The sequence below is a fragment of the Rhinoraja longicauda genome, chromosome 3 (assembly GCF_053455715.1).
Source record: "Rhinoraja longicauda isolate Sanriku21f chromosome 3, sRhiLon1.1, whole genome shotgun sequence".
Taxonomy (NCBI): domain Eukaryota; kingdom Metazoa; phylum Chordata; class Chondrichthyes; order Rajiformes; family Arhynchobatidae; genus Rhinoraja; species Rhinoraja longicauda.
In genome coordinates this window covers 13,943,800-13,971,466 of record NC_135955.1, presented here as the reverse complement: position 1 = coordinate 13,971,466, position 27,667 = coordinate 13,943,800, and the positions used below count along the sequence as shown (strand labels likewise).

The window sequence follows — 27,667 nt, the reverse complement described above, 5'->3', positions numbered from 1 at the left end:
CTTTCCCTCTAAGCCCCATTCTCCTGCCTTCTCCCCATAACCCCTGATACCTGTACCAATCAATAATCTGTCAATCTCCGCTTTAAAACGCCCCAATGACTTCACCTTCCCAGCCATCTGTGGCAATGAATTCCACAGATTTACCACCCTCTGGCTAAAGAAATTCCTCTGCATCTCTCCTGCATTGGTGCAGCACCATGTCCTCCCCCCCCTCCTCTCCTCCCCCTCCCCTCCTTTTAAACTTTCCTACCCCCCTCCCTCCCCTCCCCACTTCCCCTTCCCGCTCAACCCCCCCCATCCACCCTCCTCCCCCCTCCCTCCCCCCCACCTCCCTCCCCCCTCCCTCCCCCCCACCTCCCTCCCCCCCACCTCCCTCCCCCCTAGGAGATAGATTTAAACTTTAAAATGTGAATAACTAAAAATATAACACCGATTTCAATAAAACTACTTGCTTTACCATTAAAGCGACAATGGTGAGTAAGGTGGGCCTAAAATTGTCACGCTATCGTGTACCGTTTTGGCAGTAGTTCGATCACAAACAAGATAACAAACGAGAGTTTTAGAATATAGAAAATGTTCTGTGATGCCAATTGCTGTTCATGGGCTGAGCCACAAGGTGGTATTTCTGTCCAATCAATGACACAACCCAGATCAGCAGAGACAAGAAACTGCAGATGCTGGTTTACAAAAATATACAAGAGTTGGACCAACTCAGCAGGTCAGACAGCAACAAGGTAGGTTCTATCCATGCTCTCCAAATGCTGCCTGACCGACTGACTCGGCAATTGGTGTCCTTCTTTAAATGTACACACAAGTCGTTATATCTATGGATTGGTTGACCACTGTATAACCAGGCAGCCTTAGCTACACGACTAAAAGCCTCAGAGTAGCCCATCCCTCACCGATTACCGGGGCGGTGCAAATGATTATCTGTTCACATGCTTTAGGATTAAATTACAATCCCTCCTTATCAAAGCTATTCCAGTACCATTCTCATCCAATAAAAACATACCACAGAAAGATATTACCGAACACGATAACAAAAACCGAACCATGAAAGAAAAAACTCCAAAAAAAATCAGCATTAATAAATATCCTTGGAGTTAATAAAATGATTTATGGCATTATTTTAATCTCAAGAAAAGCAACACCTACCCTTACGGCAGCACAAGCCATTTTGCAAGTTACAGATGATTTATCCTTCAGGGTTTTCTGGAGTATAGGGACGCAATCCTCCAAAGTGAAGCCATACCCTGCAAATAAATAGACTGGGTAAAAGTCTGTGAACTGATATGTTCAAGGAAAGAATACTGCATTAATTTGCACGTAAACACCAATCACACAACAAAAAATATCCACTAAGTTTGTTGAGAAATTTAATATTCATTAAAAAAACTGGAAGAACATCTTAACCATGTTAATACATTATATCCTCTTCATTTAGACTATCCTGAATGAAAGTAAATACAGAAAAAGCTAGTTGGCCTCCTCGGTGGAAAGAGAAACTTTAGACTTTAGACAGTGTGGAAACAGGCCTTTCAGCCCACCGAGTCCACGCTGGCCATCAATCACCCCGAACACTAGCCCTATTCTACACACTAGGGACAACATACAATTCACAGAAGCCAATTCACCTACAAACCTGTATGTCTTTAGAGTGTGGGAAGAAACCGGAGTGTTCGGTGAAAACCCACAAGGTCACAGGGAGAACGTACAAACTCTGTACAGACAGTGCCTGGAGTCAGGATCAAACTCGGGTTTCTGGCGCTGTCAGGCAGCAACTCTACCGCTGCGCTGCCTCAAACAGTCTTAACATTTCGTGTCAAGGACCAGTTTGTCAGAACCCAATGATGCATTGGTTTTTAATCTTTAAGAAAGTTTTTCATGGAAGTGGAGACATAAGCAAGGTGGACAAGAGCTCAGGGGGGGGTGCTCTCCTCCTTAAATCAATATGAACCAGGTTATAATAGGCACTAGAGAGGATATGGGGCTGGAGAGAAATGCAAGAAAGATGAACAGGAACTTTTCATCAACTTCAAAGGTTTCAAAGGTCTTTTATTGTCAATGTGTACCAATTAAGGTACAGTGATATTTGTATTACCATACAGCCATACTAAAAAAAGCAACAAGACACACAATTACATAAAGGTTAACATAAACATCCACCACAGTGGATACCCCACATTCCTCATTGTGATGGAAGGCAATAAAGTCTAATCTTCCTCCCTCATTTTTGTGACAGATCCGCTGCAACTGATCACTGTGTTTAGTTACCCTCAGCATTGTTCTGCACATCACACAAGGTGATGCAAGGCAATCTAGATAGAAACCATTTCTTTGACCAAGAATTCCAGGGTTAACACATTAACACCATACCATTGCACAAACTCACAGCACAACAGGGTTTGTCCATTTACCTGTAGTTCCTTGAACCACAGCAAGCCAGCTTTCTGGATTAAATCGAGTCTTTGTGAGAACCGAGTGAATGAATGTTGAGCAGAGGAGTGCTGTGGCTCCTCTTATTTGTGGATCCCCATGGTTGACATATTTCAAAATATCTGATATGCATTGTTCTTCTGTGGAATGAGAAACATCAAGATGTGAGTTGGCTAACCAAGAAAAGTAGGTTAGTTTACAGATACAGCGCAGAAATAGGTCCTTTGGCCCACCGAGTCTGTGCCGACCAGCGATCCCCAAACACTAACACTATCCTACACACTGGGGACATTTTACAATTTACAAAACCCACTCAGTCACGGGGAGAACAGACAAACTCCTTACAGACAGCACCCATAGTCAGGATTGTACTAGGGTAGTTGACGCTGTCAGGCAACAACTATACCACTGAGCTATCGTGCTACTCCAAAAATGTTTCACAAATTTTAAAATCTGCAAATACTTGAAAGAAGATCCAAAACTAAAGCTAAAATGCCAAGCAGGTATGCCTGCAATCTGATACAACAACATACTCGGGGAGCTCCATTTGTCCACAGACCTGGACTGTTATTGGAGAGAAGATCAGTTCAATTTCCATTGGAGCTTCAGAATTCTTGTTTAGTTTGGTTTATTATTGTCACATGTACCAACGTGCAGTGAAAAGCTTTTTATTGTATGCTATCCAGTCAGTAAAAAGACGACACATGAGTACAATCAAGGTGTCCACAGTGTACAGACACAGGATCAAGGGAATAATGTTTAGTGCAAGATAAAGTCCAGGAAAGTCTGATTAAAGATAGTCTGAGGGTCTCCAATGAGGTAGATAGTAGGTGAGGACCGCTCTCTAATTGGTGATAGGATGGTCCAGTTGCCTGATATCAGCTGGGAAGAAACTGTCCCTGAATCTGGAGGTGTGCGTTTTCACACTTTGTGCCTCTTGTAAAACAAGAGAACAAAAGGGAGAAGGCGGCCATCTTACTTGAGACCTCACTCTGGCAAAGCAGGAGGCCCAGAGCAGATGGTAATGGGAAGTTAAAATGCTGAGCAACCAGAAGATCCAGCTGGCCTTGGCAGAAAAAGGTTAAGTGTTTGGCGAAAAGGTTGCCTCATCTATGCTTGGTTTTGGCAATATAAATGAGGGCACATCGGGAACAGTGAATGGAGTCGATGAGGTTAGAGGTGAACCTGTGCCTCCCCTGGAAGGACTGCTGGGGTCCCTGGATGGAAGCAAGAGAGGTGTAAAGACACATCTCCTGCGGCTGCAGGGGAAAGTACCCGGGGAGGGGACACGTTGCATGACAAGGGATCAGCAAACCAAGGAGTTACGGAGAGAGTGTCTTCAGAAAGTAGAAAAGGGTGGGGACAGGATGACATAACTGATGATGGGATCACGTTCAATGTGGCAAAACTATCTAAGAATGACGTGTTGGATGTGGAGGCCAGTGGGCTGAAAGGCAAGAACCAGGAGAACTCTCACCTTGTTCTGTCTGGGGGGACTGGGGGGAGGGAGAGCGAGTGCATAAGAGCAGGAGGCAGAGGAGATATGGGTGAGGTATCTATTGACAACAGAAATGGGGAAACTACGTGGAAGGCCTCATCTCGGGAGCAGAAGCTGCGGAGACAGAGAATATGAGAGGAAGTCATAACATACTTGCAAGAAGCAAGGTGAGAGGAGGTATGTTCAAGGTAACTGTGGGGGATTCAGTGGGTTTGTAGTAGAACAAAGAAAATGGTCTGTCCCCTGTGATGGAGACAAAGAGATCAATAAAGGGGAGACCGGTGACAGAGATAGTCCAAATGAATTTGAGGGCAGGGTGGAATTTAGTAGAAAAGTTGACAAAATCAATTAATTCTGCACGGGTGCAGGAGCCAGCCGCGTTGCAGTCGTCGATGTCGCAGACAAAGCTGGGGAATGATGCCAGGGTACATTAGAACAAGGAGTGTCCAACGTAACCAATAAAAAGGCAGACATAGCTGGGGCCCATGTGTGCCATGGCACAGCTGGTGCCTCATAGCATCAGAGACCCGGGTTTGATCCTGATCTAGGAATTTGTCCATTTGTTTGGAGTTTGTCCATTTGTTTGGAACTGTTTGGAGTTTGTCCATTTTCCCTGTCACTGCATGGGTTTCCTCCCATATCCCAAAAATGGCCAGGCCCCATTTAAAAAAATGCTCCTGATGTGTAGTGAATAGATGGATAAGTGGGATAACACAGAAAAAATATGAATGGGTGATCGATAGCATGGATTCAGTGCTGTATCTCAAAAACTTTAAAAAAATGATTCACTGATAATTCCAGACGATGTAATTAACTATTTCTGTAATGTATAGGAAAAAGAACTGCAGATGCTGGTTTAAATCGAAGGTAGACACAAAATGCTGGAGTAACTCAGCGGGTCAGGCAGCAGCTCGGGAGAGAAGGAATGTGTCTACTATTTCTGTAATGTATTTCTAACTCGCTGCTTGAAACACTCCAGCCCACAATAGAAACATTTTATTACCTTGAATCTCTAAAACGTCAAGTGAAGTCCTGTACAGTTTGTTGAAGAAAGCTTCAGGATGAAGTCCAATGGCTGCTCCAACACAACTTACTGCCAACGCTTTGACACTCACCCTGACTTCTTTATCAGGAATCAGACCTACAAAGAAAAACCAGAGATGAAAGCTAATATTCCACAGTGAGAACAAAGATATAAAGCTGAAGCCATTCAAATGTTGCAGCTTACCATTCTTTTGACCCGTTAAAAGAAAAGATGCACTAAGGAGACGAACACAATGGACTAAAGGTGCCGCATTCTCATCAGTATAATGGCCAATGTCTCCCTTTATCCGGCAAGGCTGTTAAAAGACAAAAATAACAGGTGCACAATTTTTTACTCAAGTGATCAAACTTTGTGTTGCTATTAAATTCTCTGAACAATGAGATATTTCAGGAGTGTTGAGTTTGGTTCATTGTCACATGTACATTGTCACATGTACCAAGATAAAGTGAAAAGCAGACAGCGGAAAGACTATACATGATTACAATCAAGCCGCCCAGTGTACATGATAAAGGGAATAACGTTTAGTGCAAGATAAAGTCCAGTATAGTCTGATTAAAGATAGTCTGAGCGTCTCCAATGAGGTATGTGGTTGGTCAGGACCGCTCTCTAGACAGTGGTTCAGTTGCCTGATAACAGCTGGGAAGAAACTGCTGGTGCAACAGAATCACTTATAGAGGCAAAGAGCCAAACGATTTAGATCCAATGGATGATCTCCTGGTGCTGGCTTAGCCGATCTGGCTTGTATGGTAAAAACTGTACTGATAATTACACGAGGGAATTTGCCCAGGTCTGGCACTCCAGATCACCATATAATGAAAACTGTTGGACGTGGAAATTTAGTGAGAGCCACCTTCAGTAATGTTACCTAGAGTAGGGGGGACCTCTTGACTCTTAAATAACAAATTTGGGACCTGCAGATACCACCATCAATGGGGCACAGGGTGTCCGAGGGGAAGGTAGGTGGGAAGACTTTGAGGCACTGCACACCTTCCATTACCTCTGTTGAGTTTTGCATCCTCCTCGGAGTAGACCCTATATTAACTCAAGAACGTTCCGGATCCTCACTGAGTAATCCTGGGCCAGGGATTCCCAGGAATTAGTGGAGAACATCACCTTTTTACAGTAGGAGGCTCTCTGAGAACATTTTGGATCTTTTCCTCACACAATACCTCTCTTCCCACTTCAGAGCTTCAAATAGACCACTGGTTTCAGAAATCTGATTTCTATCATGCCGATGACAGACCCTGCCCAACAGGGCCAACAAAATGTTATTAGGGCCTCAATGCTAAGGGTAAGAACAGAGGAAGAACAAGCCATTTAGCCATTCAGGCCTGCTTTGACATTCACCAAGATAATGAACGATCTTCATCTCAACACCATTTTCCCCACTGAAACTCTATTTCCCACGATCTCCCTAATATACAGCAGTCTCTGTCTTTTATGCAATGACATTGTCTCCACAGACCCATAGAATAGATAAGTCCAAAGATTCACCACCCCTTATGTTAAGAAATTTATCTTCATCCCTGTCCTGTTACATGTTGAATGAATGCATCACTACCCTGATCAGTGGGTGCTACAGCGTGGAAGTTTGCATTCAGGCGTGGTGTTTCAACCCGTAACATTAAATGGATACGTTTACCGAAAATAAATTCTCCAATTAGCAAATAGAATCAATTTTTAATTTAGGACTTTAGCTTCAAAGCGTAACACCTAATGAACTAAATAAAACTCCTCTCATTCCTACACCAAGACAGTCACAAAGTGCTGGAGTAACTCAGCGGGTCAGGCAGCAAGCTTCAAAGCGTAACACCGAATGAACTAAATACAACTCCTCTCATTCCTACACAAAGACAGTCACAAAGTGCTGGAGTAACTCAGCAGGTCAGGCAAGGGATGAGCGATGTTTCGGGTCGGAAGAAGGATCCTGACTCAAAACATCGCCCATCCTTTTTCTCCAGAGATGATGCCTGACTCGCTGAGTTACTCCAGCACTCTGTCAATCTTCAGTATAAATAAGCATCTGCAGTTCCTTTCTACACCAACACAGGCCGTATTGCTTGTTAAAGAACCACCTTGTGAATACATGATACATTGAAATGCACGGCACAACATAATTTATTATTCAGGCTCCCGAATTCAGAAACTGATCAAATCTACAATATAAAACATGCATGTAATATATTTGCATTTTCCCCCCATTTTTAACTTTTAATTCCAGTGCATCATATCACATCCCACCAGAACACCCTGTGTTGCTTGTTCCAATGCACTTGGCAGCACATTTATTGCTGGGTCTGAAAATTGTCTTGAACTTAATCTAGACTTTGTTTTCCAGAGGGAGTGCTGCACAATTAGACTATCTATCTCACTGGCAAACCTCTGGACTATCTTTAATCGGACTTTACCTTGCACTAAACATTATTCCCTTTGTATATCATGTATCTGTACACTGTGGATGGCTCGATTATAATCATGTATGTGTATGTGACAAATAAATTTGACTTGACTACATTGTCTTTCCGCTGGCTGGTTAGCAAGCAGTTAAAAGCTTTTCACCGTATCTCGCTCGGCACATGTGACACTAAACGGGCGGCACGGTGGCGCAGCGGTAGAGTTGCTGCCTTACAGCGAATGCAGCGCCGGAGACTCAGGTTCGATCTTGACTACGGGCGCCGTCTGTACGGAGTTTGTACGTTCTCCCCGTGACCTGCGTGGGTTTTCTCTGAGATCTTCGGTTTCCTCCCACACTCCAAAGACTTATGTAGGTTAATTGGCTGGGTAAAATGTAAAAATTGTCCCTAGTGTGTGTAGGATAGTGTTAGTGTGCGGGGATCGCTGGACTCAGTGGGCCGAAGGGCCTGTTTCTGTGCTGTATCTCTAAATCTAAAAAAAAAAAATCTAATAAAAACTAAACAATAAACCAAACTAAACTAAGATGCAATCATATGATAATCCTTTCTTTTATTTTCTAAACTTGGTGACATTTTCAAACTGTAACATGACACTAGGTTTAGAAAATGAATTCTTCCAGTTCCCTGGCAAATTTTCCCCTGCAAATCAATTAGCAACAGTCTGAAGAAGGGTCTCGACCCAAAACGTCACCCATTCCTTCTCTCCTGAGATGCTGCCTGACCTGCTGAGTTACTCCAGCATTTTGTGAATAAATACCATTGATTTATACCAGCATCTGCAGTTATTTTCTTACAACTCCAATTGGCGATGCATTTCACTGCTGCTTGCAAGACATCAACAGCATATAGTTCTCAACATTGGTCTGCTCAACCAAACTGAACCTCAAAGTAACTAGCTCGATGCAATTTAAAAGCTAATGTTACAAACATTTTTTTTTCATTTATTGATTCTTAACAGCTGTCAAGAGAGCACGAATTTTCAAAATACTGCACCTGCTATTCACAACATTGAAATGAGAGGCGGGGGGAGGGATGGCGGAGGCTCAAATGGAGATCGGGTGACTCCCTGTGGAATGCACTCTTTTAGTTCAGATGTGTGACGTCAGGCTCATCACTCTAAATTTTCTCTCCCATTCCATGACATTCTCAGTCTCTTACCATGCTCCAAGGAAGCCAAATAAATCACCTCATCTTTTAACTGGGCACAATACGGACTCCCTGAGCAACACTTTCAAACAGCAATTCTTCAAATAGACCACTGGTTTCAGAAATCTGATTTCTATCATGCCGATGACAGTCATTATACTTTATCCCATTCCCACCACTTTTCTAGCTGTCTCTCCCCCCCCCCCCCCCCCCCCCCCCACCCCACCCACTCCATCTGAAGAAGAGTCCCAACCCAAAACAACGTTCTCCAGAGATACTGCCGGACCCGCTGAGTTGCTCTGGGGCCTTGTGTGTTTTTTAATGTACTTTATTCATTGATGGGATGTTAGCTTCAATGGTGAGGGTCAACTGGAGGCGAGAAGAGGCCAGAATACTTTACACACAAATACTTTAATCAATACAAATCACCACGTTTTGACAGATTGAAAATGCCCAGTTACTTGCCTCACGTACACAGAAAATCAATCCAACGGAAAAACAAATTAACTAGGACATGTTTGTGGAGACTCATTTAAAAATAGGCAAGTCTCTACAAGCTTATGTTCTGCTCATTTGCCAAAGACTCGTGTAATTTATATTTTGGGAAATGGGTAGCTGGCAAGCTTATTAGTTTCTTCTACTGGGCAGAGCTAATTCTGCCAAAAGAATGATGGAAGATTTATATTGAAGCAAAACTGCATTTTGTATAGTTGTGACAATCCCCTCTGATCTGCTGCTACAAGAAAGTGCTGTCTTGCAGGGAACTATACTGAGCACATAAAACGGTATTCAATTATGTTCGCCTTCAATGGTTCTGATCCAAACCACTGGCTGTTGCATGAACCAAGATGAGAAAAGTTAACGGCCTATGGAATTTTGCGTTCTTTGTTCAGATCTGCCAAGACTGACTTGTGATAACTTGGTTGATCTGCACATTTAGTGGAGTCATGGAGCTACACAGTTTAAGGATAAGGGGGAAGTCTTTTAGGACCGAGATGAGAAAGTTTTTTTTCACACAGAGAGTGGTGAATCTGTGGAATTCTCTGCCACAGAAGGTAGTTGACGCCAGTTCATTGGCTATATTTAAGAGGGAGTTAGATGTGGCCCTTGTGGCTAAAGGGATCGGGGGTATGGAGAGAAGGCAGGTACAGGATACTGAGTTGGATGATCAGCCATGATCATATTAAATGGCGGTGCAGGCTCGAAGGGCCGAACGGCCTACTCCTGCACCTATTTTCTATGTTTCTATGAAACAGGTCCTAGAGCTCACATATCCATGTCAACTAAGATGGCACTCTTGGGCTGGTCTCATTTGCCTGCATTTGGCCCAAATTCCTCTAAATGCTTCCCATCTATATATCTGTCTAAATGTATTTCAAAAGTTATAATTAGATCTGCTTCTATTGCTTCCTATGGCAACTTACTCCAGATTGCATACTATACCACTTATTCCAGATACCCCCGAGTGTAAACATCGACCCGAAGATCCCTCCTAAATCTCTCCCCTCTCACCTTAAGCCTTGCCCTCTAGTATTAGTATCTCCTACCCTGGGATATTTGCTTTATCCGTACCGCATGATTTTGTATACTGTAATAAAGTCACCCATCAGCCTCCTATGCTCCAATGTCCCAGCCTATCCAGCCTCTCCCGATAACTCAAGCCCACAAGCCCTGATAACATTCTGATGATTCTCTTTTGCACCCTTTCAGGTGTAGATACAAGAACACAGGCGTGAAATGGGCCACAAGAATCGGGAACAAATGACGGCTAACTTATTCAAACTTCCAGTTGATGTTTGGGAAGACATGCCATAGAAGCCTGCATCCAGGATAGGCACAGCACTTCCAAAGGTAATAACATGGCTTTAATCACTTTGAGTGGTCATCATCTTTCAACAATTTGATACCAAGCCAGAGAAACAAATAGCAACATAAGCTTGACCCAAGGCACACATTTGATGGAGTACCACATCTAAAAAAAGAGATAGAACAGGAAAGTAGTTTAGGAATTACAAAGCTTAAGTGCTCTGCTGTGGGAATGACACCCATGACTATAGCTCTCCAGGAAATCAGGGAAATGCAAGAAAAGCTAGAATGACAGAATTAACTATCCTGTATATTTAAAATAGACCACAAAATGGAGTAACTCAGTGGGTCAGGCAGCATCTATGGAGAACATGGATAGGTGACATTTCAGATTGGGACCCTTCTTCAGACTAATTTAATAGGAGGAATGGGGGGGGGGAAGAACTGGAAGCGAACAAAAAAATTTGCAGAAAAATTCCCTCACTCTCCTTACTACATTCAGTCTGAAAAAGGGTCCTGACCCAAAGCATCACCTACTCATTTTCTCCAGAGATGCCGCTTGACCCGCTAAGTTACTCCACTATTTTGTCTCTATCTTTGGTAGAAACCAGCATCTGCAGTTCCTTTTCATTATATGTCATATACATCTGTTGGAGATTAGATTGATAGTGAGAGACGAGGCCAGGGATAGATTTTGAACAAAAGTATGAGAATTGGAGCCAAGCTGAGTCATGCAGAAAAGGGTGACCTATAATTGGTGCAAGAGAAAATCTGAGCCCCATAACTGAAGTCTGCAGGTGGAGGATGAGTCCAGCCAGATCTCCTGCTGCATAATTGGTAAAGTCCTGATGGATGGAAACAGAGATACGGGTGAAGCAGCTGATTTCTTCACCCATCCAACATCTTGACAGATGGAAGGAGGAAGTCTCATCATAGAAAACAAATTGAAAGTTGCAGATCACAGTCCAACGGAAAGTTTAGTTTAGTGTGGAGATACAGCGCAGAAACAGGCCCTTCAGCCCACCAGGTCCTCGCTGACCAGAGATCCCCGCACACTAACACTATCCTACACACTTGGGATCACTTACAATTTTTACCGAAGCCAATTAACCTACAAATCCGTAAGTCTTGAGTGTGGGAGGAAACCCGAGCACCTGGGGAAAACTCACACGGAGAAGGTACAAACTCCAGAGCACCCAGAGAAAACCCAAGGCAAATGGTACAAACCCCGTACAGACAGTCAGGATTGAACCCGCGTCTCTGACGCTGTGAGGCAGCAACTCTACCGTAGTATAGATCATGTTTTGCTATGATCTATACTACTGCACCAAAGGTATACAGACATAACCTGAGATTCACAGATATTCGCACATTCAAAAGTTAGACCATTTCCTGAAGTGACTGAAGTGACCAGTACTGACATTGGAAAGTATTTTATTGGAAGTAAATTTAATTATGATAACTTGCATTTAAACAAGGGACTGAGCAGTATTCTGAGCTACAAATGACCACGTTACACTATCTTACATTCCTTATGTGTAATTCTGAATAGCAAAACATGGATGCCTTATTAAAAGTTGATGTGAATTAGCTTGAGAGCACTTATCCTGTTGGAGAATACATTTATTAATTTGCACATTTAGTCTGTGATAGATTTTGTTAAGCTGAGAGGTGCCCATACTAGTTATGAAGATTTTCTCCACTACCTCAGAGTCACAAAGCTGAACCACATAAATCCAAATACCATGATGTAAATTAACCTCTACATAACATAGGCCCACGGTCATTGTTGTTATGCCTGACAGTTGCACAACGTAGGATGAACGTTCACTTGAAGTAACTGTGGAGAATCCCACCACAGAAATATTGCAATATTACTCGAGATCTAATAATTAATCATTGGTATGTTTGCCAATCCACAATCTCAGATGCATACAGTTATGCAGCACAAAAACAGGCACTTTGGCCCAATTTATCCATGCCAACCTTTAGTCTTTACTTTGGAGATAATGTGGAAACACGCCCTTCTGCCCACTGAGTCCACACCGACCAGCAATCACATCGTACATTAGCACTACCCTACACACAAGGGACAATTTACAATTTTACCGAAGCCAATTAACCTACAAACTTGTATGTCTTTGGGAGGAAACCAGAGCACCCGGAAAAAACCCAAGGGAGAATGCACAAACTCCGCACAGACAGCACACAAGGTCAGGATCGAACCCGGGTCTCTACCGCTGCACCACTGTGCTAAGATAGGTGCCCATCTGTGCTAATCTCATTTGTCTACTTATGATCCATATTTTTCTGAACCATTCCTCTCCAGATACCTGTACTAATGCCTTTAAAATGAGGTAACAGTACCCATGCCTGCCATTTCCTCTGACTGCTTATACCATACATCCACCATCCTCTGTTGAATAGCTTGACCCTCAGATCTACTGTTAACCTTTTCCCTCATCTTAAGCCTGTGCCCTTTGGTTTTAAACTTCCCTATCGTATGAAATATTTTCATAAGCTTATAAAGTCACACGTCACCCTCCCTCGCTCAAGTGAAAACAGTCCCAGCCTAACCAATCCCTCCTTAGAATTAAAGTCCGCCAGTCTTGGCACGATTAGAACGTGGAACACTACAGCCCAAGAACAGGCCCTTCGGTCCCCAATGTCTGTGTCGAACATGATACCAAGACCAATTCTTATCTGCCTGCATAACCCATATCCCACCGTTACTTGCATATCCATACGTCCATCCAAAACTTTTGAAGGCCACTATCATATCTACCACATCCACCACCCATGGCAGCACATTCCAGGCACTCACCACCCTCTCTGTGCAACATTCTTGTGAATCTTAGCTTAATCACAACCTCACTCAGGCATGGTGACCAGAGCGGCAGCCCAGAAATACTGCTCAGTATTGCGGATGAATAGGCAAAAAGGTCTATAATCAGATCCTTGACCAACTCAGTTCTTGATATTTTGAGGCCAAATTACACCATTGGCTTGGAGTATCCAGAACAACAAAACAAGAAACGTTACATTGTCTTAAGGATACCTCTTGATAGGTGGGCAATATCTTTGGACTGTGGGAGACCAAGATTAGTCATGATCTTTTCAAACTACTATTTGAACAAAAATGAACACTGGCTGCCACAATGGGGCATTGATCTGTCTACTACACCATCTGTGTCAGAAGGAACTACAGATGCTGGCTTATACCGAAGATAGACACAAAATGCTGGAGTGACTCAGTGGGTCAGGCAGCATCTCTGGAGAAAATGAATAAGTGGTGTTTCGGATTGGAACCCTTCTTCAGACTGAAAGATAGAGAAGACTAGAACAAAACACAGGCAGCAAAAGATGACCTCAGGAAGGGTGGAGTTCATACTACACCATCTATTGCGTGCGTGGGGCTTTTTTTCTAACCTACAGGTTAATCAATGGGATTCAAGGACTCTGGCATTAGAAGGGAACAGCTGCCGTGAGCACCTAAGTTGATCCATGGAACATTTTTGCTTCCTTAGCAGTTGTTCGTTCCTCAAACAAAAAGGCTAAACATTATTGTAAAATTTGCTATGGGCAAACAGACCACAAATCCATCTTGCTAAAAAACTAATCTCTTACAACAAATATTTGGAGCCGAGCATGATACAGCGCAGGAGATGGCTGCTTGGCTGATCAGGCCTGTAATAGCTCTTTGAAAGAATAATCCAATTATATTACTGCTACTCTTTAACTGGTAATTTATCTCTCTTAAATATTTATGCAATTTCCTTTTGGAGTTTATTATTAAGTTCAATCCAATGTCCTTCCAGAGAGCGTATTCCAGATGACAATATCGCATTGCGCATATTAGTATAACATTTTTAAGGTAAGAAATAGAACTGAGGCACCTCACCTGAGAGTACAGGCAAATACAAGTCTGACATTGAACTACCTCAAGTCATTTTACAACAGCTGATGTAAGACATGGGCCAAGGTAGCTTCGAAGGGACATCATAAAATGAAAGAGATTCTAGGACTTTGGTCAGGCTGCATTTGGAGTAGTACGTGCAACTCTGGTCATCCCATTACAGGAAGGATGTGCAGGCATTGAAGAGAACACAGAAGAGGTTAACCAGAATAAGGCCTGGATTAGTAGGTATTAGCTACAAGGAGAGGTTGGACAAACTTGAATTGCTTTCTTTGGAATGTCAAAGGTTGCAGGAGACCTGATAAAGTATACAAAATTATGAGGAGCATCAATAGGGTAGACAGTCAGAACCCTCTTCATCACTAGAAAGACCAGAGGACATAGCTTTAACACGAGAGGGGCAAAGTTTAAAAGAGATGTGTGGGGCAAGTTTTGTTTTACACACAGAAGGTGGTGAGTGCCTGGAACGGGTGGCAGAAGCAGAAACAAGTGTGTTTAAGAGGCTTTTAGATAAGCATATGAATATGAAGGGAACATAGAGATATGGATCATGTGCTGGCAGAGAAGATTAATTTAACTTGGCATCATGCTTGGTATAGACATTGCAGGCCAAAAGGGGCTGTTCCTGTGCTATACTGTCGTATTAACTATGACAGACACAAAGTTGAGGAAGGGAATTCCAATGCGTAGAGCTTGGGCAATTAAAGTATTGCATCTAATGGTGGAAGTGGTTCAGAATTTCTGCTGACTGTATAGCATGCAACAAAATCTTTTCACTGTACCTCGGTACACGTGACAATAAACTAAACTACAATGAGTGAAGCCAGAATTTAACGAAAGCAAATCTCTTTTCTAATACCTGGACACCTTTTTTTAAAGCTCTGTTGTTCAGAATTAGAAGTAGCCTCCTGCCAGTGGAAACAGTTACTCTATATACACTCTATAAAAAGCTTGCATAAGAATTACAACATAAAGGCATCTCACCTTGGTTTCAAGATCTGCTGACTCAACGCAGTCATCCTTCGACACAAAACGATCAACACTGTTGTCAGAGGATTGCCGGCTGTGGCCCATGTGACTTAACAAATGAGATTTGTTTACTGCTGTAAGATTAACAGAAATTATTTTTCTCCTCTGCTCTCTTCATTAAAATAAAAACTTTCATCTTTATTTACTTGGTCAACTTGTGCCACTCCCTGGCTAAAGTTAGCAGAGTCGCTCATCGGGATATGTGCTATGCTGTATTTCATTCAGTCTTAAGTATATAATGCTAAATGGCATTCCATAAGTACATAAGTTATAGGAGCAGAATTAGGCCATTCAGCCCATCAAGTCTACTCCGCCATTCAATCATGGCTGATCGATCTTTCCCTCTCAACCCCATTCTCCTGCCTTCACCCCATAACACCCGACAGCCTTACTAATCAAAAAGCAGTCAAGATGCGTCTTAAAAATACCCAATGACTTGGCTTCCAAGCATAGACCTCAAGGAGTGAGTTGCATTGTTGGGGATGTGTAACGGTTTAAATCAAGCATTTGACGGAGATCGGCTTTGCCTATTAAAGACTGCATAGGTACAATTCATATCCCCTTTCCGTGAATTGTCAACAGCCCTCCCTGAAGTACTGGCCACCATGTTACAGGAAAGTATGTCAATGTCAAGCTGGAAAGGGTACAGAGAAGATTTACGAGGATGTTGCCAGGACTAGAGGGTCTGAGCTTTAGGGGGAGGTTGAGTTGGCTGGGACTCTATTCCTTGGAGCGCAAGAGGATGAGGGGTGAACTTATAGAGGTGTATAAAATCATGAGAAGAATAGATCAGGTAGATGCACAGAGTCTCTTGCCCAGAGTAGGTGAATCAAGGACCATAGGGCATATGTTTAAAGTGAAGGGGAAACAATTTAGTAGGAATCTGAGGAGTAACTTTTTCACACAAAGGGTGGTGGGTAAATGGAACAAGCTGCCAGAGGAGGTGGTTGAGGCAGGGACTATCCCAATGTTTAAGAAACAGTTAGACAGGTACATGGATTGGACAGTTTTAGAGGGATATGAAACAAACGCAGGCAGGTGGGACTAGTGGAGCAGGGACATGTTGGCCAGTGTGGGCAAGTTGGGCTGAAGGGACTGTTTCCATGCTGTATCACTCTATGACTCCACTGACAGAAACAGAACAATTTGTCATTCATCTCACTGCTCCTTGTACTATCTTGGTCTCCACAGAATGGTTAGTGCACTATTTTCTGAACTTGTAAGCAAGTGCTCACATAACACAATAAAGCCCTGTGTGACTGTCTTGAAAAGCCCTCCAGTTAGGGAGAGCTTTTAATCAGCCCAGATAGGTTCTAGATTTGCTCTGTCTCCCACACCTCTTTCCCAAACCTCCCATTTGGGCGATGAAGGTTTCCACACTTGTATACTCCAGATGGTTACATTCAACTTGTAATGCATTTTGTGTTCATTCTTTCAACTCTTCTCAGAACGTTAGTCAGCATGCCAAGCTTTCAGGACTGTCTCTGTAACATAGAGTCATTGTTACCGTCTGCTAGGTTTTCCAACAGTGACCAAGTTGGGCAGTACAGGCTGGTGGCAGTGGAAAATTAAAATTAGTATGGCCTCTCTGAGGTTCATTGGCCATTGTAAAATGTCTCGTGTATGTGAGTGGCAGATTCTGCATGGGGGTGGGAAAGGAGGTTAATGAGAATGTACGGGGAGAAAATAGGTCGAGCGCAAATGGTCACCTGATGAACAACATGGATTCAGTGAGCTGAAGAGACCATTTCCATGCTGTACGGCTCTTTGACTCCTCTATCAGCGTGAAGAAGATAGAAGAGACAAAGGTACAGAAAGGTAAAGAGTCCTAGGTACAGAAGATAGACTGGGACATGCCAACACAACAACCTGCCAGTGCTGTGTTATCAGGAGTTGCTGCCATGTAACATAGACAATTGTTCCATGCAGCGGTTGGAGTTGCTGCCTTACAGCGCCAGGGCGGTGGGTTCTATCCTGACTATGGATATTGTCTATATGGAGTTTGTACGTTCTCCCTGTGACTGCATGGGCTTTCTCTGGGTGCTCCAGTTTCCTCCCACACTCCAAAGATACGCAGGTTTAGAGGTTAATTGTTTTCCTGTAAATTTAGTTTAGTTTAGGAAAAGACCCTTCAGCCCACCGAGTCCACAATGACCAGTTATCCTCGTTACACTAGCACACACCACATACTAAGGACAGACACAAAATGCTGGAGTAACTCAGCCGGACAGGTAGCATCTCTGGAGAGAAGGAATCTCTCCAGAGATGCTGCTTGTCCCACTGAGTTACTCTAGCATTTTGTGTCTACCTTCGATTTAAACCAGCATCTGCAGTTCTATCCAACACACTGAGGACAATTTGCAATTTTTGCCGAAGCCAAGTATCCAAAAAACTTAAATGGCTTTTGCGTGTGGGAGGAAACCGGAACACCCGGGGAAAACACACTCAGTCATGGGGAGAATGTGCAAAATCCACACAGACAGCACCCATAGACAGGATCGAACCCAGGTCTCCAGTGCTGTAAGGAAGCAACTCTACACACTGTACCACCTTGCCATCCCTAGCGTGCTCCTACATTGTCCCCAGTGTGCAAGATAGAACTAGTGTACTGGTGATCGTTGGTCGGTACATACTTAGTGGGCCGAAGGGCCTATTTCCATGATGTATTTCTAAATTAAACAATACGCCCAAGTCATTGGACTATATTAAAACAGTTGGGTTGTACTGCTGGGTTGACATAAGGCACGCAGAGTTGAATAGACATTCTCCCAGAGTAAATAACCCAATTAGCATGTTTTCTTTTGAAAACTGCTTGGCTGATTAGAACAGGATCTTTTTTTTAAAAACAAATATTTAAGATAATTTGTGCTGCATCAAAAGATGTCTCTGATCTTGCAAACTTAATATGGAGCATGCAAAAATTGATTGGCATGAAATACAAACTGCTCCATCAAGCCGGGCTCACCACCCATGATTTCCTGCCCCTCAATGTGCATCTTAGACGGGAATGTAGAAAAAGGGCAAAATAAAAAAAACAGGGTCAAGACAAGTAAAACTCTTCTCTAAAATTCATCTCTGACCCACTCAGTCCAGGAAGTATGCTACAATAAACATTACAACCGCACTAAATATTTCTCAATCCATTGGAATGCAGACTGCATTTGTTACCAGAATGTCAAATTTCTCTCATTATTTTTAGCCCATTGTCACATCAGCTTGTTATTAATTAATCACAACCTTTTACATTAAGTCAACTCTTCAATTCACTAAACAGAAGAAAGCTATGTGGTGTGTAAAGGCTGTTCACTGTGCTTAAGTCTGGTCTGTGACCCCATGCCATGTACCTGGGTTTGTTTCATTTCCCCTAACAACTTCAATTACCAAAGTTCGATTGAACGATTGATATCAATAACCGAACTGAGCAACCTCCGCCATTTAGTCATAGTCAGTGGAAACAGGGCCTTTGGCCCAACTTGCACATGCCGACCAACATGCCCCAACATACACTAGTCCCACCTGCCTGTGTTTGCCCCACATCTCTCTATCTAAACCTATCCTATCCATGTACCTGTCTAAATGTTTCTTAAATGCTGCAAAAGTACCTGCTTCAACTACAGTGCCCTCCATAATGTTTGTGACAAAGGCCTATCATTTATTTATTTGCCTCTGTACTTGAATTGAAAAACAAAAAACGCATGTGGTTAAAGTGTACATTGTCAGATTTTAATAAAGGCAAGTTTTATACATTTTGGTTTCACCATGTAGAAATTACAGCAGTATTTATACATAGTCCCCCCATTTCAGGGCACCATAATGTTTGGGACACAGCAATGACATGTAAATGAAAGTAGTCACGTTTAGTATTTTGTTGCATGTCTTGTGCATGCAATGACTGCTTGAAGTCTGTGATTCATGGACATCACCAGTTGCTGGGTGACTTCTCTGGTGATGCTCTGCCAGGCCTGTATTGCAGCCATCCTTTGCTTATGCTTGTTTTGGGGGTTAGTCCCCTTCAGCATATAAAAGGCATGCCATGGTCGATTGGGTTCAGATCGGGTGATTGACTTGGCCACTCAAGAATTGACCATTTTTTAGCTTTGAAAAACTCCTTTGTTGATTCAGCAGTATGTTTGGGATCATTGTCTTGCTGTAGAATGAACCGCCGGCCAATGAGTTTTGAGGCATTTGTTTGAACTTGAGCAGATAGGATGTGTCTATACACTTCAGAATTCATTATGCTACTACCATCAGCAGTTGTATCATCAATGGAGATGAGGAAGAACTTTTTCAGTCAGAGAGTGGTGAAGGTGTGGAATTCTCTGTCTCAGAAGGCAGTAGAGGCCAGTTCGTTGGATGCTTTCAAGAGAGAGCTGGATAGAGCTCTTAAGGATAGCGGAGTGAGGGGGTATGGGGAGAAGGCAGGAACGGGGTACTGATTGAGAGTTATCAGCCATGATCGCATTGAATGGTGGTGCTGGCTCGAAGGGCTGAATGGCCTACTCCTGCACCTATTGTCTATTGTCTATAAGTAAGCCAGTACCTTCAGCAGCCATACATGCCCAGGCCATAATACCCCTACCACCGTGTTTCACAGATGAGGTGGTATGCTTTGGATCTTGGGCAGTTCCTTCTCTCCTCCATACATTGATCTTGCCATCACTCTGATACAAGTTAATCTTCGTCTCATCTGAATACAAGACCTTTTTCCAGAGCTGTGGCTGCTCTTTTAAGTACTTCTTGGCAAAATGTAACCTGGCCATCCTATTTTTGCAGCTAACCAGTGGTTTGCATCTTGCAGTGTAGCCTCTGTATTTCTGTTCATGAAGTCTTCTGTAGACAGTGGTCATTGACAAATCCACACCTGACTCCTGAAGAATGTTTCTGATCTGTCGGACAGATTTTTCTTTATTATAGAGAGAATTCTTCTATCATCAGCTGTGGAGGTCTTCCTTTGCCTGCCAGTCCCTTTGCGATTAGTAAACTCACCAGTGCTCGCTTTCTTCTTAATGGTGTTCCAAACAGTTGATTTTGGTAAGCCTAAGGTTTGGCTAATGTCTCTAACAGTTTTATTCTTGTTTCTCAGTCTCATAATGGCTTCTTTGACTTTCATTGGCACAACTTTGGTCCTCATGTTGATAAACAACAATAAAAGTTTCCAATAGTGATAGAAAGGCTGGAGGAAAGACTAGTGCTGAGAGCTCTCTTTTTCCTTCACTAAGGAGGCATTTAAACACACCTGAGCAATTACAAACGCCTGTGAAGCCATGTGTCCCAAACATTACGGTGCCCTAAAATGGGGGGACTATGTATAAACACAGCTGTAATTTCTACATGATGAAACTAAAATGTATAATAATGGCCTTAAATAAAATCTGACAATGTGATTTATTCTATTACACAAATCGCAAATTGTGGAAAACAGAGACAAATAAATAAATGATGGGTTTTTGTCCCAAACATTATGGTGGGCACTGTACCTACTGCAGCAGGTCATACCATACAACTGCCACCCTTTTGTGTAAAAAAGGCACCCCTCAGGTTCCTATTAAAACTTTTCTCCTTCACCATAAACCTATGTCTTCTGGTTCTCGATTCCCCGACTCTGGGCAAAAGACTCTGTGCATTTACCCGATCTATTCCTCTCATGATTTTGTGCACCTCTATAAATCATCCCTCATTCTCCTGCATTCCAAGGAATAAAGTTCTAGCCTGCTCAACCTTTCCCTATAGCTCAGGCCCTTGAGTCCTGGCAACATACTCATTTATGACATAGTATTGCAAACCTCTACCATACTGTGGACATGAAAGATCTGACTCTAAATAAATGGCTTTGTACACCAATTGATCTCACTCTTACCTATTCTGCATTTATCTGATTCACTAATTACATTAATATTCCTTGCTCTTTAATATTTGTCAACTTCACTTACCATGTTATTTTTTTTCAAACAAAGAACTGGCTCTTGATCCCATCATTTCAATAATTGAAGTCTTAACATAGACCTTCGTGGATACCATTAGCCACCAAAGGCAATCAGAGTGGCTGCCATTATCCTAACTTTGTCATTTTCAGCACTTTATAGTTGTGCCTTGACCTAGATTTCCCAAATTATAATCAGAAGCTGGCAAAACTCTGGTTCCTACCCAGTCAAGATAACATGCATGATAGAGAAAGCCGATAATGCTTGAACTCTACCTCATGAGCAAAGAGTGTTTAAATTATGATGTCTGTGCCTTCTCCCAAACCAATCACATCATCTACCAGAGTTTGGGGAGAGCAGACAAATGATGGCTCCTTTCCCGAGTGCATAGCTCAAGCTTGGCTGTGCAAGAAACTCCCTCTGCACAAACCCAACTTCAAAATGGGAAGAAAGGAGATAGCCTTCGCCTTCCCCTTCCTCCGTTAGCTGTAATTTCTCAGTTTAGTGCCAATTAAGTTATATTGCAGGCGATTCGGTATTGCAGTAATATAACCACTTTATCAGTCACGAATGTTGACATTTAAGCAGACTGCCTCTGCAAGATGCTCTTTACAATGATGTAATTGTATTCATTTTCTGATACGGTTCTAGCTTCCTTCTCTTCTGTTAATCAGAAACCTTGTTCCTTACAAACCATTCAAGCACAAAAAAACAGATATAAGGTCATTTACCCCTCGAGCCCACTTTACTATTCAATATTATTATTTTTTTAATCCTAGTGCAACTTTCTTGCACTAACACAATATCCCTTGATTTCCTTATTAATAATATGAGGCGTTATGCACAAGGAACTGAGCAATGCAGTGGAATTTAAGCTCATACCTCCAGTGAAGTGGTTGACTCCAAAGCAACTGTGTAAGACTACTAAGCAATATTAACGTCCAATGAAAATGTAGTAATGAAAAAATACAGATTTGTCCAGAGATTTTACACTTACCGAGAACAAAGCTGGCCTTGTCATTCTAATCATCCATGCAACATATTTCTGCAACATCTTATCCCAGCTCCTCTCAATTTAAACCCATCAAAATATTCATCCAGTCCTTCATACTTCACTTGCTATCTAGTTTCCCATGTTAAACATCTGAATTACTCCTTGTGGAGGAGCATTCCAACTACGAAGAACTCTTTGGGGAAAGATGTTTCTCTTGATTTCCCTATTGGGAACATTAATTGCTTGTTTTATATTTATAGTTCCTAGTTTCAAACCTCCTTGTGCAAAATCAGTTCTAGAATCATGCCGATGGCAGCCTTCAAAAACAACACCTGAAACTCGGGCGGCACAATGGCGCAGCTGGCAAAGCTGCTGCCTCACAGCATCCGGCCCGATCCTGACCTCGGGTGCTGTCTGTGTGGAGTTTGCGCGTTATCCCTGTGACCGTGTGGGCTCCCTCTGGGTGCTCAGATTTTCTCCCACATCCCAAATTCATCAGATATTGTGGTTAAACAAAAAAAGGAATTAGCCACATAATAATGGTGTGATGTTATTTGAATCAAAGCCATAAATCTTAGGTATTTAGATTTGTATAGAATCATAGAGTGATACAATGTGGTAACAGGCCCTTAGGCCCAAGTTGCCCACACCGGGCAACATGTCCCAGCCACATTAGTCCCACATGCCTGCTTTTGGTCCATATCCCTCCAAACCTGTCCTATCCATGTACCTGTCTAACTGTTTCTTAAATGTTGGGATAGTCCCTGCCTCAACTACCTCCTCTGGCAGCTTGTTCCATACACCCACCACCAATAACAAGATTGATTAATTAATTGATTGAAAAATACAGCATGGAAAAGGGACCTTCGCCCCCTCGAGTCCACACCAACCATCGACACAAGTTCGACATTATCCCATTTTCTCATCCTACACACGAGGGCAATTTACACAGGCCAATTAACCTCCAAGCGCACATGTCTGTGTGATGTGGGTGGAAACCAGAACAACTGGACGAAACCCACAACATTTATAACCAAAAATTCCCATTGGTGAAAACAGCAATATATCGTTTCAAAACATTAAGTAACAGCGAATGAAGCTCAGCCTCAAACCCTAGCACAGCCCTTCACTAACACGCTGATTTGCTTCAAAAGAATTTGAAAACCTACCAAGGGTGGAAGTTGTGAAGCCTTCTAGTAGAGCATCTCCTGTGGTATTTAAGGTATCTTCCTCCTCATCTTGAAGTTGTCCAATCTGCATTGCTGAATACTGACTCTCCGTTCCATCTAGTACCTGGCCCAAACAAGGAGATTCAAAAATCATTCTCAACAACGGGTTTGAAGGAGACATGGCATTTTTGCCCTCATTTCATTCCACTCCTTTCCTTGAGGGCGTGACTACATGCTTAGATAAGATGGCAGGTAGCTTCGCACCCAAATAATTGGAGGCAAGGGAGTTTAGGAGTGAGCTGACAGAAGCTAGTATTATAAAAAATAACAAGTAGAGAAGGATATGGGCCGAATGCAGTCAGGTGCAACTAGCGTGGATGGGCATCTTGGTCGGCATGGGCCTGTTCCCATGCTGTATGACTCTAAATGAGTTGGCTCCACATGCTTGCATCATAAAGCAAGAGAATGCAAATTTAACATCAAAACTAAAAGTAAAGAAGAGATAAAGGCCCATCAGCAACTGGATGCACAAATGAATTGGAGACAAGACATGGGAAAATTTTCTGTGCATTCAAACACAGACTGCTGACACAGTACTTCGTAGCAAATAGTCTTGAGTCATTTATAAAGAATCCCTACGAATGCAGCAAACAGAATCCCATGCAAAAAGGGATGTATCTCCTGACAGAAGTAGGGTAATCTATATTACAACATTGGCACAGTGGTTTCACAGCACCCGAGACCCAGATTCGATACTGACTTCGAGTACTGTCTGTGTGGAGTTTGCATGTTCTCCCTGTGACCACGCAGGTTTCCTTCAGGTGCTCTGGTTTCCAAATGATGTGCTGGTTTGTAGGTTAATTGGCCCTAATGTGCAGGGTGAGGATGCAAAAATGGATAACATAGAACTAGTGCAATCAGATGATTGCTGGTCAGTGTGGACCCGGTGGGATGAAGGGCCTGGTTTCCATGCTGTTCTTCGAAGTTAAACCAAGCTAATGATGATGTAGGGGTCGGTGTTGGGTCTACTGTTATTTGTTATCCATGTTACAGATTTGCATGACAATGAAGTTAACATTGTTAGTACATTTGCAGTTCTGGTCGCTCAACTATGGGACTATAGGAAGGATGTCATTAAGTTGGAAAGGACACAGAAGCGATTCACCAGGATGTTACCTAACTTTGCGAGCTTGAGTTATTGGGACTGGATAGGTTGGGACTTTTTCCTTTGGAGTGCAGGAAGCTGAGTGGTGATCTTTGTGAAGTAAACAACATCACGAGGAGTATGGAATACTTTTTCCTCACGTAGAGGATTCTAAAGCTAGAAAGCATAGGCTTCAAGGAAGCAAGGAACTTGGGCGTCCTCAGAGGGCTCGTGGGTAAAACACGAAGGCAGAAGGCAGCTCATATTATCAGTATAAGCACCACCCCACGAGGTGTGATCATGGATTCACCACAGAGTCTGCAATTCCTTCTTTACATGGATGCAAAGTGCTGGAGTAACTCAGCAGGTCAGGCAGCATCTCTGGAGAAAAAGGATAGGTGGCAATTTGGGTCAGGATCCTTTTTCAGACACTTGAGTCTGAAGAATGGTCCCAACCTGAAACATCACTTATCCATTTTCACTAGGGATGCTGCCTGGCTCAATGAGTTACTCCAGCAATTTGTGTCTATCTTTGGTATAAACCTGCAATTTGTGTCTATCTTTGGTACAAACCGCAACTGCAGTTCTTTGTTTCTACATTCCTTCTTTACAGACTTACTTTCTTCTTTACAGACTTACTTTTAACTAATGCACATCCCGTGGGCATGACTGTGAGATGAACGTTTTTTCCCCCCAAAATATCAAAACTAATTGATAAGGGCTCTCAAACATAGAACAAGGACACTATGTGGAATGCCGAAGAATACCTATTTAAACTTCTCAAAGGTTTCAGACCATGCAAACGGGAGAAGCGATGTGGACTTGCAACAGCAAAGCACACGTGGCACATTTCTGAACTCAGTCATAGTCTGGTGGGAGAAGGATCGCAAGGTAAGCTAGGCATCTCTTCACAGGCAGAAAGAGCGACAGCAAGAAGGAGAGCACGGGGCAGCAAAGACGGAGCAACAGAGGGCAACATGCCGAGTCAGAGAGCCGGACAGAGCTGGGACGTGCAGCCAGGGGAGAAAAATTCAGAGGAACAATCGTCTTAGGTCGTGACCAGCAGAAACTTAAATGCCCTCCAGCCACAAAAAGCAGCAAAGGGGGTTTCAGAAGGGAAATTTATTGATGCTGTTTCAATGGGATAAAGCTGCTGACCTTTTCACTCCTACTAGCTGAAGATAAAGTGGTGGCATCCGAGTCTACGTGGGAGCTGAGAGAGATGTCGGGACCCTCAGTGGAAGACCAGGATACCCTCTCAGAATGCTGCACACTTACAAGTTCTGAGCTGTCTGACGGGGTCACGGCCGAATCCGGGCCCTCGGTGGTCTGCGAGCTCTCGCTGAGCGGAGACGTCGCCTGGTTGGTCCTGTCGTTCGGATCCGCGTTGGTGTCCGACTGGATGGTGCTGATCTGGCTGGAGCTGCGGCTCAGGGCTTCGGCAGCCGCTCCCTCCACCGTCACGCTGGTCGGGTCCGATGTTGCCGAGCTGTTGAGGTCGGCAGACTCTGCGGACTGCAGCGTGTGCTGGGAGCGCGGCTGCTCGGTGATAATATCATTCCCTGCAGAATCGGCCACCGGGCTTGTGGACCCCAAGGTAGAGGCACCAGAAGATGACGGCACTTCACCCGTTCCCTCACTATTCATTGAACCTAACACGAAACATCAAAACACATCAGCAAGCAGGAAATCCATGGAACATAGAACAATAATAATTGGGTTAAAATATGATGAGCATTTGATGGCACCGAGCCTGTACTCACTGGAGTTTAGAAGGATGAGGGGGGGACCTCATCGAAACTTGATAGAGTGGATGTTTCGACTAGCGGGAGAGTCTAAGACCAAAGGCCATAGCCTCAGAATTAAAGGACATATCTTTAGAAAGGTGAGGAGGAATTTCTTTACCCAGAGGGTGGTGAATCTGTGGAATTCATTGCCATGGAAAGCTGTGGAGGCCAAGTCAATGGATATTTTTAAGGCGGATATTAACAGATTCTTGATTAGTACGGGTGTTAGGGGGAGAAGGCAGGAGAATGGGGTTGAAAGGGAAAGATAGATCAGCCATGCATGAATGGCGGAGTAGACTCGATAGGCCGAATGGCCTAATTCAGCTCCTATAATTTATGAACAGTACCGCATAAGAACAGGACCTTCAGCCCACAATGTCCATGCTGAACATGATGCCAAGATCATCACTTCTCTGCCTGCACATAACCCATATCCCTCCCATATCCCATTTCCTACATATCCATGTGCCTATCTAAACGTCTTATAAAACCTGACACAACTGCTTCAATATCTGACATATTTCCGTCACCTCCAACGGGATCCCACTACTGATCACATCTTCCCATCTCCTCCCCTTTCTGCTTTCCGCAGAGACCATTCCCTCCGTAACTCCCTGGTCCACTCGTCCCTTCCCACCCAAACCATGCCCTCCCCAGGTACTTTCCCCAGCAACCGCAGGAGTGTTACATTCCCTTTACCTCCCCCCTCGACTCCATCCAAGGACCAAACAGTCTTTCCAGGTGAGGCAGAGGTTCACCTGTACCTCCTCCACCCTCATCTATTGTATCCGCTGTTCCAGATGTCAACTTCTCTACATCGGCGAGACCAAACGCAAGCTCGGCGATCGTTTTGCTCAACACTTTCGCTCAGTCCGCCTTAACCAACCTGATCTCCCGGTGGCTCAGCACTTCAACTGCTCCTCCCACTCCCAGTCTGACCTTTCTGTCATGGGCCTCCTCCATTGTCACAGTGAGGCCCACCGCAAATTGGAGGAACAGCATCTCATATTTTGCTTGGGCAGTTTGCACCCCAGCGGTATGAACATTGATTTCTCCAACTTCAGATAGCTCCTCTGTCCCTCTCTTTCCCCTCCCCAGTTCTCCCACTGTCTTCTTGTCTCCAACTACATCCTTTCTTTGTCTCGCCCCCTTCCCTGACATCAGTCTGAAGGGTCTCGACCCGAAATGTCACCCATTCCTTCTCTCCTGAAATGCTGCCTGACCCGCTGAGTTACTCCAGCATTTTGTGATATCTGCTTCAACCATCATCACCAGCGGTACGTTCCAGGACCTCACCACCCTCTGTGTAAAGAAAACCTGCCCACACATCTCCTTTAAACCTTGTCCCGCTCACCTTAAAGC

At 43.5% G+C, this 27,667-nt stretch overlaps 1 protein-coding gene across 7 annotated transcripts in view; it reads right to left on the bottom strand.

Annotated features, from left to right (window-relative positions):
• The window catches only part of htt (huntingtin), a 206,899-nt gene that overhangs the window by 125,265 nt on the left and 53,967 nt on the right, over positions 1–27,667 (bottom strand). For 5 of the 7 annotated variants that reach the window (XM_078432037.1, XM_078432053.1, XM_078432056.1 and 2 more), the window contains 7 exons: positions 25,797–26,170; positions 23,375–23,498; positions 15,246–15,364; positions 5,163–5,274; positions 4,938–5,075; positions 2,418–2,576; positions 1,156–1,253 (listed from right to left, as the gene is read on the bottom strand). In XM_078432037.1, coding sequence (XP_078288163.1) covers positions 1,156–1,253; positions 2,418–2,576; positions 4,938–5,075; positions 5,163–5,274; positions 15,246–15,364; positions 23,375–23,498; positions 25,797–26,170 — 1,124 coding nt within the window. Of the gene's footprint in view, positions 1–1,155; positions 1,254–2,417; positions 2,577–4,937; positions 5,076–5,162; positions 5,275–15,245; positions 15,365–23,374; positions 23,499–25,676; positions 26,171–27,667 lie in introns of all 7 variants that reach the window. The other 2 variants (XM_078432031.1, XM_078432046.1) reach the window with 2 other exon arrangements.